The sequence below is a fragment of the Sciurus carolinensis genome, chromosome 4 (assembly GCF_902686445.1).
Source record: "Sciurus carolinensis chromosome 4, mSciCar1.2, whole genome shotgun sequence".
Classification (NCBI taxonomy): Eukaryota; Metazoa; Chordata; class Mammalia; order Rodentia; family Sciuridae; genus Sciurus; species Sciurus carolinensis.
In genome coordinates this window covers 14,835,796-14,850,957 of record NC_062216.1, presented here as the reverse complement: position 1 = coordinate 14,850,957, position 15,162 = coordinate 14,835,796, and the positions used below count along the sequence as shown (strand labels likewise).

General features: G+C 42.2%; 1 protein-coding gene and 1 pseudogene across 2 annotated transcripts in view; one reads left to right on the top strand and one right to left on the bottom strand.

Moving 5' to 3' along the window:
- The window catches only part of Slc39a14 (solute carrier family 39 member 14), a 44,604-nt gene extending 40,948 nt beyond the window's left edge, over window positions 1–3,656 (top strand). For both annotated transcript variants that reach the window (XM_047550520.1, XM_047550519.1), the window contains exon 9: window positions 1,409–3,656. In XM_047550520.1, coding sequence (XP_047406476.1) covers window positions 1,409–1,555 — 147 coding nt within the window. In that variant the 3' untranslated portion in view covers window positions 1,556–3,656. The remainder of the gene's footprint in view (window positions 1–1,408) is intronic.
- An 11,087-nt stretch (window positions 3,657–14,743) lies between these two features.
- On the bottom strand, window positions 14,744–15,162 carry LOC124983952 (60S ribosomal protein L31-like; annotated as a pseudogene).

Below are 15,162 nucleotides of genomic sequence, written 5' to 3'. Positions count from 1 at the left end.
CTTCTTTTTTTTTTTTTTTTTTTTTTTTTTTTTGCGGTGCTGGGGATTGAACCCAGGGTCTTGTGCTTGCAAGGCAAGCACTCTACCAACTGAGCTATCTCCCCAGCCCTGTCCTGATTTCTTTTACTTAACCCATCACAGATGTTTTTTCATGTTGTATACTCTTTGTAAATATCCTTTTCAATGATGGTATTACTCAATGAGAGGATATACTTCAGTTCCAGAATTAGAATTACAGGCTCAAAATGGATATATGGTTTTAGGCTTTATTTTTTTTCTTTTCTGGGTACTGGGAATTGAATCCAAGGGTGCTTTACCACTGAGCTACATTCCCAGCTCAGTTTTTTTGAGACAGGATTGTGCTAAGTTGCTGAGGCTGGCTTTGAACTTGCAATGCTCCTGCCTCAGCCTCCTGAGGGATTACAGGTGTGTGTGAGCCACCATGGCCGACCCCTGGTTTTAGGCTTTTATTAGCTTTCTTCCATTATCAGTGGTGTCTGAGAGTGCACACTGTCCTGTGTCCCCACTTTTGGTGTCCCACCTAAGTCGGTTGCAGTCTCAGCCTGCTCTGCTGCACCTTGAACCCAGCCATGAGCTTGAACTCCTTTCCTTGTTTGTTGGCCCGATGTGCTCTTGAGCCTGTTTGCGTGAGTTATTTTTCCTTACACATCCCTTATATATTGCGTATATAAAGAAGATGCTTTACTTTATATATATACACATATACATATATATATATATATTTTTTTTTTTTTTTTTAATATATCTTGGGAATAATGTTTTTGATGAGGTGGTAAGAGCAGTGACCATCACCATCCAGGCTCACCCCAGGGAAACAGTGTAGACTGTCTCCTCTTGTGGGGAATCTGTGCCATGGGTAGGATGTTTTGGCATTCCCTAATGGCCTCACAGTGGTCACCTGCTTTGCTGGCCCAGCAGCATGAGGCCCTGAATCCCAGCCACGTTGTAGTTCCAGTTTCTGTCCCCTTACACTGGTGCTTGATTCCCAAAGAGGTGGTAACAACGATTCGTCAGTAAAAGAGATCTTTTTTAAGTGGTTTTAAGTCCACGATAAAGGGTTTCTTCTTCTTTTTTTAAATCAGAGTTTCTTTTTTCCTTCTTCAGTGGTGCTGGGTGAAACCCAGGGCCTTGTGCTTGCCGGCAGGTCCTGGACCGTGTAGCCACACCCCAGCCGGGAGCACAGTCATCTTTAGCCAGCTTCTGAACACATCCAGGGCCAGGTGTGGGCTCAGTGCTGTGCCTTCCTCCGCTGTGCAGGGAGCTGCAGCTACCATTGCCCTGAATCTCCTCTGTCAACTAATTTGCAGTGCCTCTCAATCACTGAGCTGCCCTGGACTTGTAAGGTTGAGAGAGGAATCAGAGCTCTTATTTTTCTCTCTTTTCTCAGTTTCCTGAGATGAATGAAGTCTGCCAAGAGGATGAAAGGAAGGGCAGCGTCCTGATCCCCTTTGTCATTCAGAACCTGGGCCTCTTGACCGGCTTCACCATCATGCTGCTCCTCACCATGTACTCAGGGCAGATCCAGATCGGGTAGGGTCCTGCCAAGAGCCAGTGGGACTGCAGGTTGGGCCCTGGCCCCTGGACTCGGCCTCCACAAAGCTCCGTGGAGGAGGCAGTTGGATTAAAACAGGCACAGGCTGCCCGCCTGCGTCCAGATGTCAACTGTGTTTAAAGTGCTCTGTCCTAGGAAGAAGCTGCCCTGGTGACCGTTCTCCAGGTAGTGCCTCACACCCTCCCTGCCCGCTTCCTCACGGTGGCTCTGGAACCTGAATGTTGTGTACAGGACAAAACTCTCCCTTTCCTCTCTGCTCACCCTGGACTCTTTCTCTTGGAAGCAAGCAGTGAGAGATTTTTAGTCTTTTACCCTGCAGTGTAAAAATAGAGCTAGCAGTTACAACTTGGTTAGAAATATTAGGAGGTGAAGAAAAAAGAAGAAAGAAAGAAACATCAGGAGGTGATTCCACACTTTGGGGCCTGTGGCTTGTTTTGAAGCAGATTCTTCTCTTCTTACAGAGAAGGGACCGGAGACAGGGATCCCTCCCCGCCCCCCCCCCTTTTTTTTTTCTGCCCCCAGTCTGATGAGTTGTCTGTTCTCTCAAAGAGAACTTAAAGTTAGCAGGTGAGTAGTGCGGGAGGAGAGGCAAGGACCATCCTGAGCATGCCAGGAAATAGAACCAATGATGGGTGTCCTCTCGTGATCCTCACTTGCTCTCACTGGGGTGCTGGGTGTTGATTTTGTGCAGCATCTGTGTCCCCCAGCTGCCCCGTTGAGCCAGCGTGGAGGTTCGATCGCCTGGGCCTTCTCCACTTTCAGTTAGTACTGATAGAATGGAGGAGCAGGAGATCTGCAAAGAAGCAACGGTTTTTGCTGTGATTTCCACCTCCCTTTCCCAGCTCCCTTCTAAGAGGCTTTTTTGATCCCTCCCTAGAAGCACACTGTGAGCACAGTCAGGATGTGGGGGTTGCGGGGAGACTGCACACTCACCTCCCCTGGTCAAGACTTGTGGCAAGCTGACCCGTAGGATTAGAATGCAGTACTTTATGCTTTACTATGACAACAGGAATCAGAAATGGAAGGAGTGCAGGCAAAATTTAGGACTTGTTAATTACATAAATAAAAGTTTGAGTACTAGGGAACTCTGGACTATAAGGTTAAAAACTTGGGCCTCTGTCGAAGGTATTGCTGCAAGTAGGGTTTGAATGGCATTGTCTAGGTTACTGCTTCCTCCCTGGCCCCAGACATCAGAGGTAGAATCCTGTATTGAACTGAGTACAAATTGCTCTAATTCTCTGCAGAACATGGATGGATGAACTTGGCTTTAACACTATGGGCCAGCCTTGGGCACTGTGGAGCCCCCTCCTCAGAACTCTGGCTTCAAGGGGAGCTAATCTCCAGGTTCACTAGGTGAATTGATTTATTATTATCATATTGATAATGTGAGATTCTTCAGCCACTTTGGGGAGCCAGTCTCCCCAGAAGCCTTTCTTAGTGGTGCCGCAGTGCAGCCCAGGGGCTGTGTTCGCATGACTGACAGGAGTACTGGTTCATTGCCATCGCCTGAGTTTTTCTGTCCTTCCTCAGAGAAACTGTCCACCATTATTAATTAAAAGCAGCATCTATTTTGTTTTTGTTCTTAGGGAACGTCCCTCCAACCAAGAATATTCCTGAAAAGAGTATGAATGGGAAAACTGCTGGGAGTTCTTATTAAGTTTCTCTCCCGACCTTGCCTGTTGACTCAGATGGATTTAGAATAGGCTGAAGTAGGAGGAAATGTTAGCAATCAAGAGTCTAGATTGAATGTCAGGACCGTCTCCTGAAAGAGTTAGGGTCCAGTTTTACCAAAGAACCAATTCCTTAAATGTTGGAATCTAACTTTTTATATTTATCTTCATCATTGTGTTATTGTTTTAAAACAATTTTGTCTTTTTTGTTTCATTTTTCTCAAACTGCTTTCAAGAGGTAGCAGAAAATAACATTTGAGTCTCTGAGGCTGGGAGTGTAGCTTAGTGGTGGAGCTTCTGCATAGTACACATGCAAGGCCTGGGTTCCATCTCCAGCACCCCCCCCCCAAAAAAAAAAAGACTGGAAGATTGCTTTATCTAACTTACATTAATCTATTACAATTTTAATTTTAGCATTCCCTATAGATCCTGTCATTCCTTTAAAATACCTTTTGTCTTGGAGTAGAGTATTGACTTAGAGTTAGTGGGTTTCTAAGTTTAGGAGAGGAGCTTAAAAATGTTATCTTTAACAAATTGAAAGACAAATATGAAATAGGGTGCTGGCCCTTTTCACGCACACCTACATTACTAACTCAAGCACTTCACCTTCATAGACAGCTGCCTCGGGGGGATCCTCTTTCACCTGCATGGGTGCAGAGGCCAGCCCCAGTTGGAGCTTAGGAGGGAGGTGGTGATGTAAGTTCCCATTGGCAACAGATCTGCCTCATGAGTTGAAAATGTAGCGATTTCATTTTGACTTTTAAGTGTTGACCTTGCTGTTCTAAGCATCTGTACATATTAGAAGTCTGAGGAGTAGTGAGTTACAGGACTTCTCCACCCGGCATCACAAAGGCACCTTCCACCTCTTTCCCGACAGACCGACTCCTATTAATGTCAGCAAGGAAAGTACATGTCACGTAGGAGCCCTAGCCAGGACAGGGTTCTGCTACTTCTCACCTTCTGTCCTTGCCCCCAAAGATTTTGTGTCTAGTGTTACCTGGGGGCCATTCCACAGTGGTCCTTCATTCACCTTGGGTTTGTAAAATGAAGACTTCTCTGTGTGAGTAGTCTAAGATCTATTTTTAGGAAGTCCTCTTACAAAGAGACAGAAATATTCCAGAAGTCTGCTTTAAAGAATAATAATAATAAAGTCTGATTTTTGCAAAAGAAAGAGGTTAGGTTTTATTATTCATATTTCCCTTTACAGTTCTACAATTACATCACAGTATTTTTTTAAAAAAACTCAGGTGTTATGAGAAAAATTAGGAAAGAAAATAACTTATGTGGACTGTAAATGTTTTATTTGTAAGATTCTATAAATAAAGCTATATTCTGTAATTATTAAGAATCCATGTGTGATCTTTGACAAAAAATATTGTGCATGTAATGAAGACAGGTGAACACAAGGTGGCGATGGTGTCTTGCTGACCTCACAGGTTTGTTTTCCCCAAGTCTGGCTTATGTTTTGACCGTGGGATTTGGAGGGAAATTTATGTGTCCTAATATGCTCACTTGAAAAATGGTTAGCTTTGGGCTGGGGGTGAGCTCAGTAGTAGAGAGCTTGCCTAGCATGTATGGAGCCTTTGGTTTGATCCACAATACCACAAGAAAAAAATTTTTTTTAAATTGGTCTTATGACCTTTCTATGTTGCATGACAAAGAATTGTAATGTTTCTTTAAAAACTTCAGAGCCGGGCGCAGTGGCGCAGGCCTGTAATCTCAGCAGCTTGGGGGACTGAGACAGGAGGATTGCGAATTCAAAGCTAGCCTCAGCAATGGTGAGGTGCTAAGCAACTCAGTGAGACCCTGTCTCTAAATAAAATATAAAATAGGGCTGGGGATGTGGTTCAGTGGTAAAGTGCCCCTGAGTTCAATCCCCAATACCAAAAAAAAAAAAAAAACTTTCAGGCTGAAGATATGGCTCAATGGCAGAGCACTTACCTAGCATGCAGGAAGCCCTTAGTCCCATCCCCAGCCAAAAAACTTTATGGAGCTGTGATTTCATTTGTTGCCCCACAAAAGGATTGTGATATTTAAGCTCATTGGAGTTGAGGTTGTTGCTCAGTGGTAGGGTGCTTGCCTAGCATGTGCAAGTTTGTAGTACTGGGTATTGAACCCAGGGGTGCTCTACTACTGAGCTACATTCCCAGTCCCCTGCCCCTTTTTAAGTACTGGGCATTGAACCCAGGGCCTTGCACTTGCTAGGCAAATGCTGTACCACTAAATCACATCTCCAGCCCATTTTTTTAAATTTTATTTTGAGACGGGATCTTGCTAAATTGCTGAGGCTGGCTTTGAACTTGGGATCCCCCTGCCTCAGCCTCCTGTGTCTCTGAGATTATAGGTGCGTGCCACAGCACCCAGGGTAATTGCTGATCTTACACCAAACTCCTGGGCGGGGCTATATCTGGTTTCTTTTTACGATCTTGGCACCTGCTGTGCAGAAAGAAAGGGTGGAAAGACCAAGTGAAACGCCTATGGATTCTGGACTTGTGACCTGCCCCTTCTCATTGGCAACAGATGCTGGTGTGTTTTCCAGAGTTTGGTGATGGTTTTCCTTATGCCTTCTTTCCTGGTCCACCTTCATTTAGAAACATTTCGAAACAGGAGAGAATCTGTGGCCCTTACAGAACAGAAGTAAACAGCTCATTAAGAAGATTAAAAGCTTGACCTTAGCCATCTCTTTGTAATACTCTTAACCAGCTAAGCCACTTAGGACATTTTTGGTGGAAGGTGAAGCACAGTAAAATTTAAAAGGTACTATAAATTAGTATTCTTCTATCTTGTTGCTTATTCTTTTTTACCATTCAGATCTTGTTTAGCAGTATCCTTTCCAAGAAGTAAAGGACACTGTATGTGAACCCAGGCTTTTGATCTGTAGAAAAACACTGCCTGTCTATTTTAAAGATTATGTCTTCTTCACAATCCAGTATAAGATACCTAGACTTCTGAAGAGTGACAGGTTCAAATCCATGTACAAGTGAATCCCTTTATCCTTCTGGTATAAACTGAATTACATTCCACTTATGATAGGTGGCTTTTTTATTTTTTTTTAATTACAATAGGAAAAAAGCCACAGGTTGGGAAAGATCCAAAGCACCTCATCAGCTTTTGGCTAAGTGTGTTAAGAGCTGTCAGTCAAAAGAGCATTGTTTACTCAGGGTTTATTCTAAAGGAAGAGAGGGAGATACCAGACTATCCTTCCCATATAACAACAATCTTTGACCCTGGTGACAGGTGAGATTCCAGGAAGGTAGCTTCACTTGTAGTTAAGGAATAACCCATAAGTGTTCTCGTTCTGCTAATCACAAGCCAAGAGGTCATCATTTCTTCCACTAGGTTCTGGCTGGGTTGTTGGTTTGTCTTTGGGCTTTTCCCCCATGTCTGTGGTTTATTTGTAGATTTGTTGCACACCCAGGTTGCCTGGGAATAAATTTAGGCAATGGTCCCCCTACTGTTTTCACAGATACAGTAACAGAACCATCAGTTAATTTCCCAGTAGAGACCCTGACAGATTTTTTTTTTTTTTTTTTTTTTTTTTTTTTGGTGGAGTGGGTGGTTACCAGGAATTGAAACCCAGGGACGCTTTACCACTAAGCTACATCCCTAACCCTTTTTATTGTTTCTTTTGAGATAGGGTCTTGCTAAGTTGCTGAGACTGGCCTTGAACTTGCCTCAGCCTTCTGAGTTGACTGGGATAACAAGGGTGTGTGCATCACCAGGCCTGGCTCTGACAGATCTTTGATCAAGTAATTCTAGATGAAATGCTTTCTTAAAATACATATCTTCCTGCATTTGACTAATGTTTTAAATTCATCAAGATCAAAGAATGACACCCAAGCCAGTTAGTTGGAGATTCCTTCTAAGAATATGATACCAGTCTTGTGGTTTTTAAGAAGGAAAACTAATTCAATAAAGGGAATACTCATTTTGCTCACATAAAAGACTGGGTCTTTACTTGCAGATGTTTGCAAGGAGGGAAAGGAAATCTTTGATCTCTAGTATCTTCCCAGACTGAGAAATTCTTTCAAGTGCCATGTTCCTATAACTTCTTGAGATTTACAAAAGGAGACTTTTGAGACTATTGTCTGCTTGTGTCTTATAAACATGGCCTTTACGAAAAGACACTACCAAATTCAGAGTTAGGATACTATAACTCTAAATAATGTTGGGGTTTTATTGCTCCTCTTGAAAACGAATGAACAGGAGAATTAGATTTTAGATTTTTATTTTCTAGGAAAGATTTTGGTTTGGTTTGGTTTTTTGATACCAGGAATTGAACCCAGAGGTGTTTAACCACTAAATTCCATCCCCATCCCTTTTTATTTTTTATTTAGAGACATGGTCTTGCTGAGCTGCTCAGAAACTTGCTAAGTTGCTGAAGGTGACTTTGAACTCTCGATCTTCCTGCCTCAGCCCCCCAAGCCGCTGGGATTACAGGCGTACACCACCATGCCCATTGGAAAGCTAATTAGAAAAAAAATAGATTATAGTGATTTTTCAGCATAGATGATTCAATTATATATTCTAACTAAAAGGGCAGATCAAATCTAAACATTAGAGATCTCAAAATCACCTTCATTTGGCTTTAAATTGTATTTATGTCTACAAATCTAGTTTGTTAATTATACTCAGCCTAGTAGAAAATTATTTTGTGTTCCTTGGTTCACACTTCAGCATTCTGTTTTAAAACTGAGGCTTGATAGCATGGAAAGACTGGCTTGATCTATATAGCCAATGATAAGATTTCTTCACTGAAAAAAATGCAGTTTGTTAGCTAACTTAAATGAGAAAGTCCTTAGAACTAAACTGTGTAAATTAGTTGATTTTTGAACAAATGTGTAAAATAAGCAAGCACCAATGCAATCCTCCAGTATTCTGGATTCTGTACATATTTTCAGCAGAAAAAGTACAGGATTTTGAGTCCAAAGAATGGATTTGTGTCAATTCCATCCTTGAATGACTGCATGATCTTTAATAATAGATTTAGCCTGTATGTTGCACTTTAATATCTTTATCCACGAAATAGTCTCTGTACTATATCCCTAAGCAGAGCAAGAAATAAACGTATGAGAAAGTGCATCACCAATTACAACTGTACGAGTAGTAATTAACATTCTGTTGTTTGGATTCCCTTAAGAATCTGCAAAAATATGTTTTCCCACACATTTCTCACGCCCCAGAGGACATATACTCAAAACTTTAATTTCATTTGCAGGTGTGAAAAGAATGGGGAGAGAAGGGAGAGGAACAGGGAATAACCTCTTAAAACTGCTGTGTCCCAGGTTAAGAACTTCTGTTCCAGATAAGAATAAGATGATACTCGTTCAACAAATTGTTAGGTTCCCAATTGGTGGCAGGAACAGTATGACAGCAGTGGACAAGAAAAGTGGACAAAGATCTTCCTCTTAGGGAGTGGTGAACACAGAAACAAGTGCCCTGGAGAGTTAACGGAGGGCAATGAGGTAGAAGATGGGTGGACGGGGTATCCTTAGCTGCAGGGGTAGGAAAGGGTCCTCAGCAGGTGTCATTTGAGTTGAGTCACAGCTTTTCAAAGATGTAGGAGAATGTACCAAGCAAAAAGGTCAGCAAATACAAGAGCACTGGTACAGAAATAAGCTTGTTGTGTTTGAGGCCAGCACGTATTAATTAGTGCATTCAGCACAAACCAGGTCAGATTGGTGGATAGCAGGCACTAGGAAGAGCTGAGCTCAGGGGCAGAACCCAGGCAGGCCAGCAGGAAAGGGCGAGGCATTTGAGATCTTTAAGCAAAGGAATGACAAATCAGCTTTGTGCTTTTAGAAAGATCTGCTATAGACAGGCACAGTGGCGCCTGTAATCCCAATGGCTTGGAGGCTGAGGCAGGAGAATTGCAAGTTCAATGCCAGCCTCAGCAATTTGGTGGGACCCTGTCTTTAAAAAAGAAAAGAAAGGGCTGGGCATGTGACTTAGGGGTTGAAAGTCTCTGGGTTCAATACCCTGAAACAACAGAAAGAAAAGAAAGATCTGCTATATAGAAAAGTGGACTGTAGGGGGAGGAAGTAGACAGGATTCTAAGTTTTTGGCTCTAGGATCTCCATGAACCTCAGTGCCCTTCACCTGTGGCATCTTAGCTGTGGAATCCTGGAAACCAGGCATGAAAGAAGCATTGAATTCTATTCTAGACAATGCATTGTGGAGGGGTGCCACCATTTTCTCCTGAAAACAACAATATAGGGAGGGGTGGCAGGAAGAACTGGCTCCAGTACTTCTCACAGTCCTCACGGTATTGGGTTCATCTAGGCAGACTAGGGGAAACCCCACTGAGGGGTTTGCACGGTACCCCAAAATGCATTGAATATCAACCTGTGGATATATACTTCCCAATCAGCAGAACTTTCATCAGCATTTATTTTTATCTTATAAGCATCTCTAGAGATTTTTAAATTGATAGCAGACAGGATGTTTTGCTTTAGGTCATGCTTTTCTAATTACAAAACATATATTTTTCTTTTTTTGCATTACTAGGGATTGAGTTCAGGGGCTTGAGCCACAAACCCAGCCCCCCTCTAAAATTTTCTTTTGAGACAGTCTCACTAAGTTGCCCAGGCTTAGCCTTGAGCTTGTGGTCCTCCTGCCTCAGCCTCTCCAGTAGCAGAGATTACAGGCACGTGCCACCACACCTGGCCAAACATTCTTATCTGAACTTGATAATTTTTTAAGACCTCAAGATTGAGGAGTGTCCATGTCAAGGTAATTTAATCAAAACTACACACACCTGTAGAAGACATGAATTAAATATACCGTATGGTATCCATACAATATGTTATTAATAGAAACTCATTTAGTGCTTTTCATATAAAATTGGTGAGTATACAGTACAAAATGCCTTTTGCTCTACATAGTTATTTCAGAAATGCTTATTCTACTCTAGGTTTTTTTGTACCAAGGATTATACCCAGGGGCACTTAACCACGGAGCCTCATCCCCAGCCCTTTTTATTATTTTACTTTGAGACAGGGTCTCACTAAGTTCCTGAGGCTGGCTTTGAACTCACAATCCTCCTGCCTCAACCGCTCAAGCCCCTGGAATTATAGGCATGCACCGCTAAAACCAACTCCACACTTTTAAAAATATCCTATAATTCTTTTGCCTGCATTTAACATAGAAACTTAATATTTAATGGTTTTTAAAAATATTATTTTAGCTGTAGATGGACAGCATATTTTATATTTTATTTATTTTTATGTGATACTGAGGATCGAACCCAGTGACTCAACATGCTAGGCAAGTGCTCTATTACTGAGCTACAATCCCAGCCCAATATTTAATGGTTTTGTATAAATAGAAACTGAAACCAGGTTACTTTTATACAACAGTGAAAACAAGGATTCCCTGTGCTTTTGTTAAACTAAAAGAGTTCATAATGATTTCTCAGAGGACTTGGTCATTAATTAAGACTTTTGATGTGCTTACAGAGTTCCAACCGCCAAGTCTCACAAGCCCCGTACAAAGGAACCTAAATTTGAAGCAATTAATAGATATGCCATTTAAACATGAATCTGGGAAATTTCAAGTATTTATGTCAATTCTGACCAGTGCATAAAGTAGAAGGAGAAAGATCATGTCCTGGAAAAGTAGCTCAGAGGCAGTGCTTGTCTGGCATACTGAGGCCCTGGGTCCCCAGTACTGCAAAAGAAAGGAAAGGGATGAAATTCACTAATTAGATAACTGGACAGATGGGGTGGTCCTCAAACTGAGTGAAATAGGACTCTAGTTATTGCTGGGACCTGTTAATGTGATGACCCTAAAAGTACCATCGACAGGCCCAGTGGCACATGGCTCTAACCCCAATGACTGAGGAGGAAGGCTGGCAGATTCCAGGCCAACCTGGGCAACTTTGCAAGATCCTCTTTCAAAAATAGAAAGGACTACCAGGCTGGTGGCACACACCTATAATCCCAACGGCTTGGGAGGCTGAGGCGGGAGGATCTCAAGTTCAAAGCCAGCCTCAGCAACTTAGTAACTAAGCGAGATGCTGTCTCTGAATAAAATATTAAAAAGGATTGCAGATGTGGTTCAGTGGTTAAGCCTCCCTGGATTCAATCCCTGATACCAAAAATAAGTAAATAAATAAATAAAAATAAAAAGGACTGGGGATGCAGGTCAGTGTGGAGTCCCGTTATGTTCAGTTGCCACATCACAATGAAGTAAATCTTACTCATTGTAAAAAAATGGGAAGGGAGCCTCATTAAGAGTTTTCTTCTTTCTGTATTTTCATTCATTGAGGTTTCCCCAGTTCAAGGAGTTGAACCCAAAGTTTCAGGTGTGATAAGCAAGTGCTTCTACCTTTGAGCTGCATCTCCAGCCCTTGTTTGTTCTAATCAGAGAAGTCATTGAGAAAATCTTCCAAATGAAAGTTTTATAATAGTCTCATCATAGAAAATGGGAAAAATACAGAAAAATACTTCACTGAGTCACACTTTTTTTTTTTTTTTCAGTGCTGGGGATTGAACCCAGGGCCTTGTGCTTACAAGGCAAGCACTCTACCAACTGAACTACATCCACAACCCCTGCACTTCTTTTTTCTTTCTTTTTTTTTACGGGTGCTGGAGATTGAACTCAGGGCTTCCTGCATATTAGGCAAGCACTATACCACTAGGCTGCATCTTCTAACCCCTGCTCAAGTTTTCTTAAATAATACTTGATCTTTCTATGCAAGATGTACTCTGATCTTTTCCACCATTTTCCATTACGACAAAACAAACAATAAGATCACACCTGTAGTGTCCAAATCAACTGATCTTACAAACTTTAAGTAACTGATTACAACCAATGCATCACAATCTAGTCTGTGTTGGTTAATATGAGTAAAAGCTGGCCTTGAGAATACTCATGAATATAATATCTGTAGAAATGTATATATGCATCTATGTATATATATGTTTGTAAATATGCATATATTAACAATAGCATTGATATAAGAAAAATTGGAGGGCTAAGGATTAGGGATTGGAGTGAGAATTTAATTTTCTTGTACAAACTTTTCAAGTATTTAATTTTTTTTAAACCACGGGCCTATGTTATTTTTTAAAATATATTTATCCCAAGTACCATCCACAAAACAAAATAATAACACACACTGTGTGTGTGTGTGTGTGTGTGTGTGTGTGTGTGTGTGTGTATGTAAAACTGAAAAGACAAAAGGCCTGAGAGTAGTTGGGTTCACATTGTAAGTTCAACTACCCGTGAGAGTGGGTAAATTATTCAGTATCCTGGGCTCATTTTCCTTATCTGTAATATAATAATGTCGGCCCAGGGGCTGGGTCTGTAGCTCAGTGGTATAGCACTTACCTAGCATGTGTGAGGCACTGGGTTTGATCCTCAGCACCACATAAAAATAAATAAAAAATAAAGACATAGTGACCATCTACAACTAAAAAAATAAATAAAGGGGAAAAATGTTGTCCCACATGAACGCCTGGACTTTGACTTTAGATATTCGAATTTGCCAGTCATGCTTTGAGTTACCCTCTATCTGCTGGAGCATACTGAATTACTAGGTATGAGAAAAGCAGGTGATGTCATTCATTACAACAAACACCAAGCACCCCCCATAAAACAGGAGCAGGCTAGAAATTGGGGATGGAGCCTCAACAGCCTAGTGGGGAAAGAGCCACATGTAAATGAACTATACTCTACCATGCTTTAGGTATTACTGACCAGTTCACAAAAGGCTCCTGGTCCACAGAGGCAGGGTCTCTACCTCTGCCTGGGAGGATAAAGAAAGCTTCAGAGTGACTGCCTCCATACAGCTTTGTCCAGCCCAGGCCACCTCCTCTCCTTGCTCTTGAAATCCCATCCTTCCTTGTGGGGCCACAGCCCTCCCTGAAGGAGCACCAAAGTTTAGGCCAAATAGCATATACGTGGCAGTGCTGGAATTTGAACCCAGGTTCATTCTTTTATTTATTCATCTGCTCATTCAACAAATCCTTGTTTTTTTTTTTTTTTTCTGTTGGTTTAACACACAAATGAAGTACTTATTTGTGCCAGACATTCTTCTAAATGCTTTACAAATACTCATTTGATCCTCACTACAATCCATAAGGTAAACACTGTTATTATCGCTATTTTATAGACAAGGAAACTGAGACACAGACATGACATAAGGCCACACAGTTTAGTAGGTAGCCTAGTGAACACTATCCTTGTCAAGAAAGCTGCCTGACAAACTGCCCACTACAGCACTGCATGGAATGTGGGGCATTGGGTCCCCGAGAATCCAGGTGTTCTGTTGTTTATCAAGGAATGTAAACACTCTGCAGCTCCATCTTTTCTCTATGCCACCCTTTCCAATGAGATTCACTGTGCAACTCTGCCTTCTAGCAGATTCCTGGCAGTCCTCTGTTTAGTGAAGGGCTACCTGCCTCTTCTCCAGACATCAGAACTCCCAAGCGTCCTTTACTTCTGAGAAACCCAGTGGGTTGCATGCTAAGGCCTATGACTTCCAACAAGCAATGACACCCCAGCAGCTCCAACAGAGCCTGATACCATCATTCCACCTATGCGTGTGGTTAAGTTCCTTCACTTCTCCGGGCCTTGGTTTCCTCTCTAGCAACAAGGAGCTGATCAAAATAGTCCCCACCCATGGTAGATGCTAAGGTACTCTGCGTAGACCCTCTTCCCAGGCTGGGTACTGTCTTCTGGCTGCTTTTTGAAGGCTGGAGACTAGCCTTAGCTTGAATGGGAGTCCCTGCCCTGGGAGGTTATGACCGCCGCTCCCTTTCACTGAGGACCAATGCCTGACTAGTGGCACCTTCAGGTCAGACTGATTTTGCCTTGAGGTGAAGCTGTGTGTAACTCATGCTCTAGAGCCTGAGGTGAGACCAGACTGAACTTCAAAAAATTCTTTAAATCAGGTTCACTTTATTTTGAGGTCGGGGGTGGTTCCAATTTAAGAACCAAACAGGGAAATTTTCCACTACTGTTAGTGAATAGGTATTTCTTCACATTGGTTTGGGAAGTTTTCTTAAACTTTTTTTAATGATCTTATTTATAGTCTTCCAGGTGAATTTGAGCATTAGCTGTGTTGCTGGGCCCAGTATATTTCTGATCTTTAGATGTTCTGTTTGATAGAGGTGTGGGCCTCTGATCGTGTGCGCGCACGCGCGCTTATGATACCGGGGATTGAACCCAGGGCCTCCTTCACGCATGCTAGGCAGTGCTCTATCTCTGACCTATATCGCCAGCCCTTTCCTTTTTCCAATTTTATTTTGAGACAGGCTAAGTTGCCCAGACTGGCCTCAAACTTAAAATTTTCCTGTCTTAGCCTCCCAAGTAGCTGGGATTATAGGCATGTCACCACGCCCAGTTCTGATTATGCCTTTCTTTTCCGTTTTTTTTTTTTTTTTTTTTTTTTTTTTTAGTACTCAGGATTGAACCCAGAAGCATTGTACCACTAAGATAAATCCCAGCCCTCCCCCCCTTTTTTAGTTGTATGACTTTATTGGACAATCAGCAGTTAGTTCTCATCCACATTGACTGTGTAGATTTTTGAACGTGGTAACAGGGACGTAGGTTACCAAAGTATAGAGCTTGTTTGGCGAATCTTTATCCTCATTATGTTTTCTGGACAATTGCACATGAATACGATACTGGACATTCCTTATTCCTTTGGCCCAGACAGCTTTGTTGAGCCTGGTATCGATGTGCACATCTGGAGTTCCCATCTCCTTCATGGCAAATTTCCAGATCTCTTTGAGTGCCCGAGGAGCCCACTCCATGGATGCGCTTGTGAATGTTGGTGGTGTATTCCCAGGTCACGACCTTGTTGATGGCAGAACGGCCCTTCTTCATCTCACCACCCTTCTTTGCAGGAGTCATTCTGCCGGGCTCAAGTTTATCCTTTTTGTTTTGAGATGGGTCTGGCTAAATTGCAGA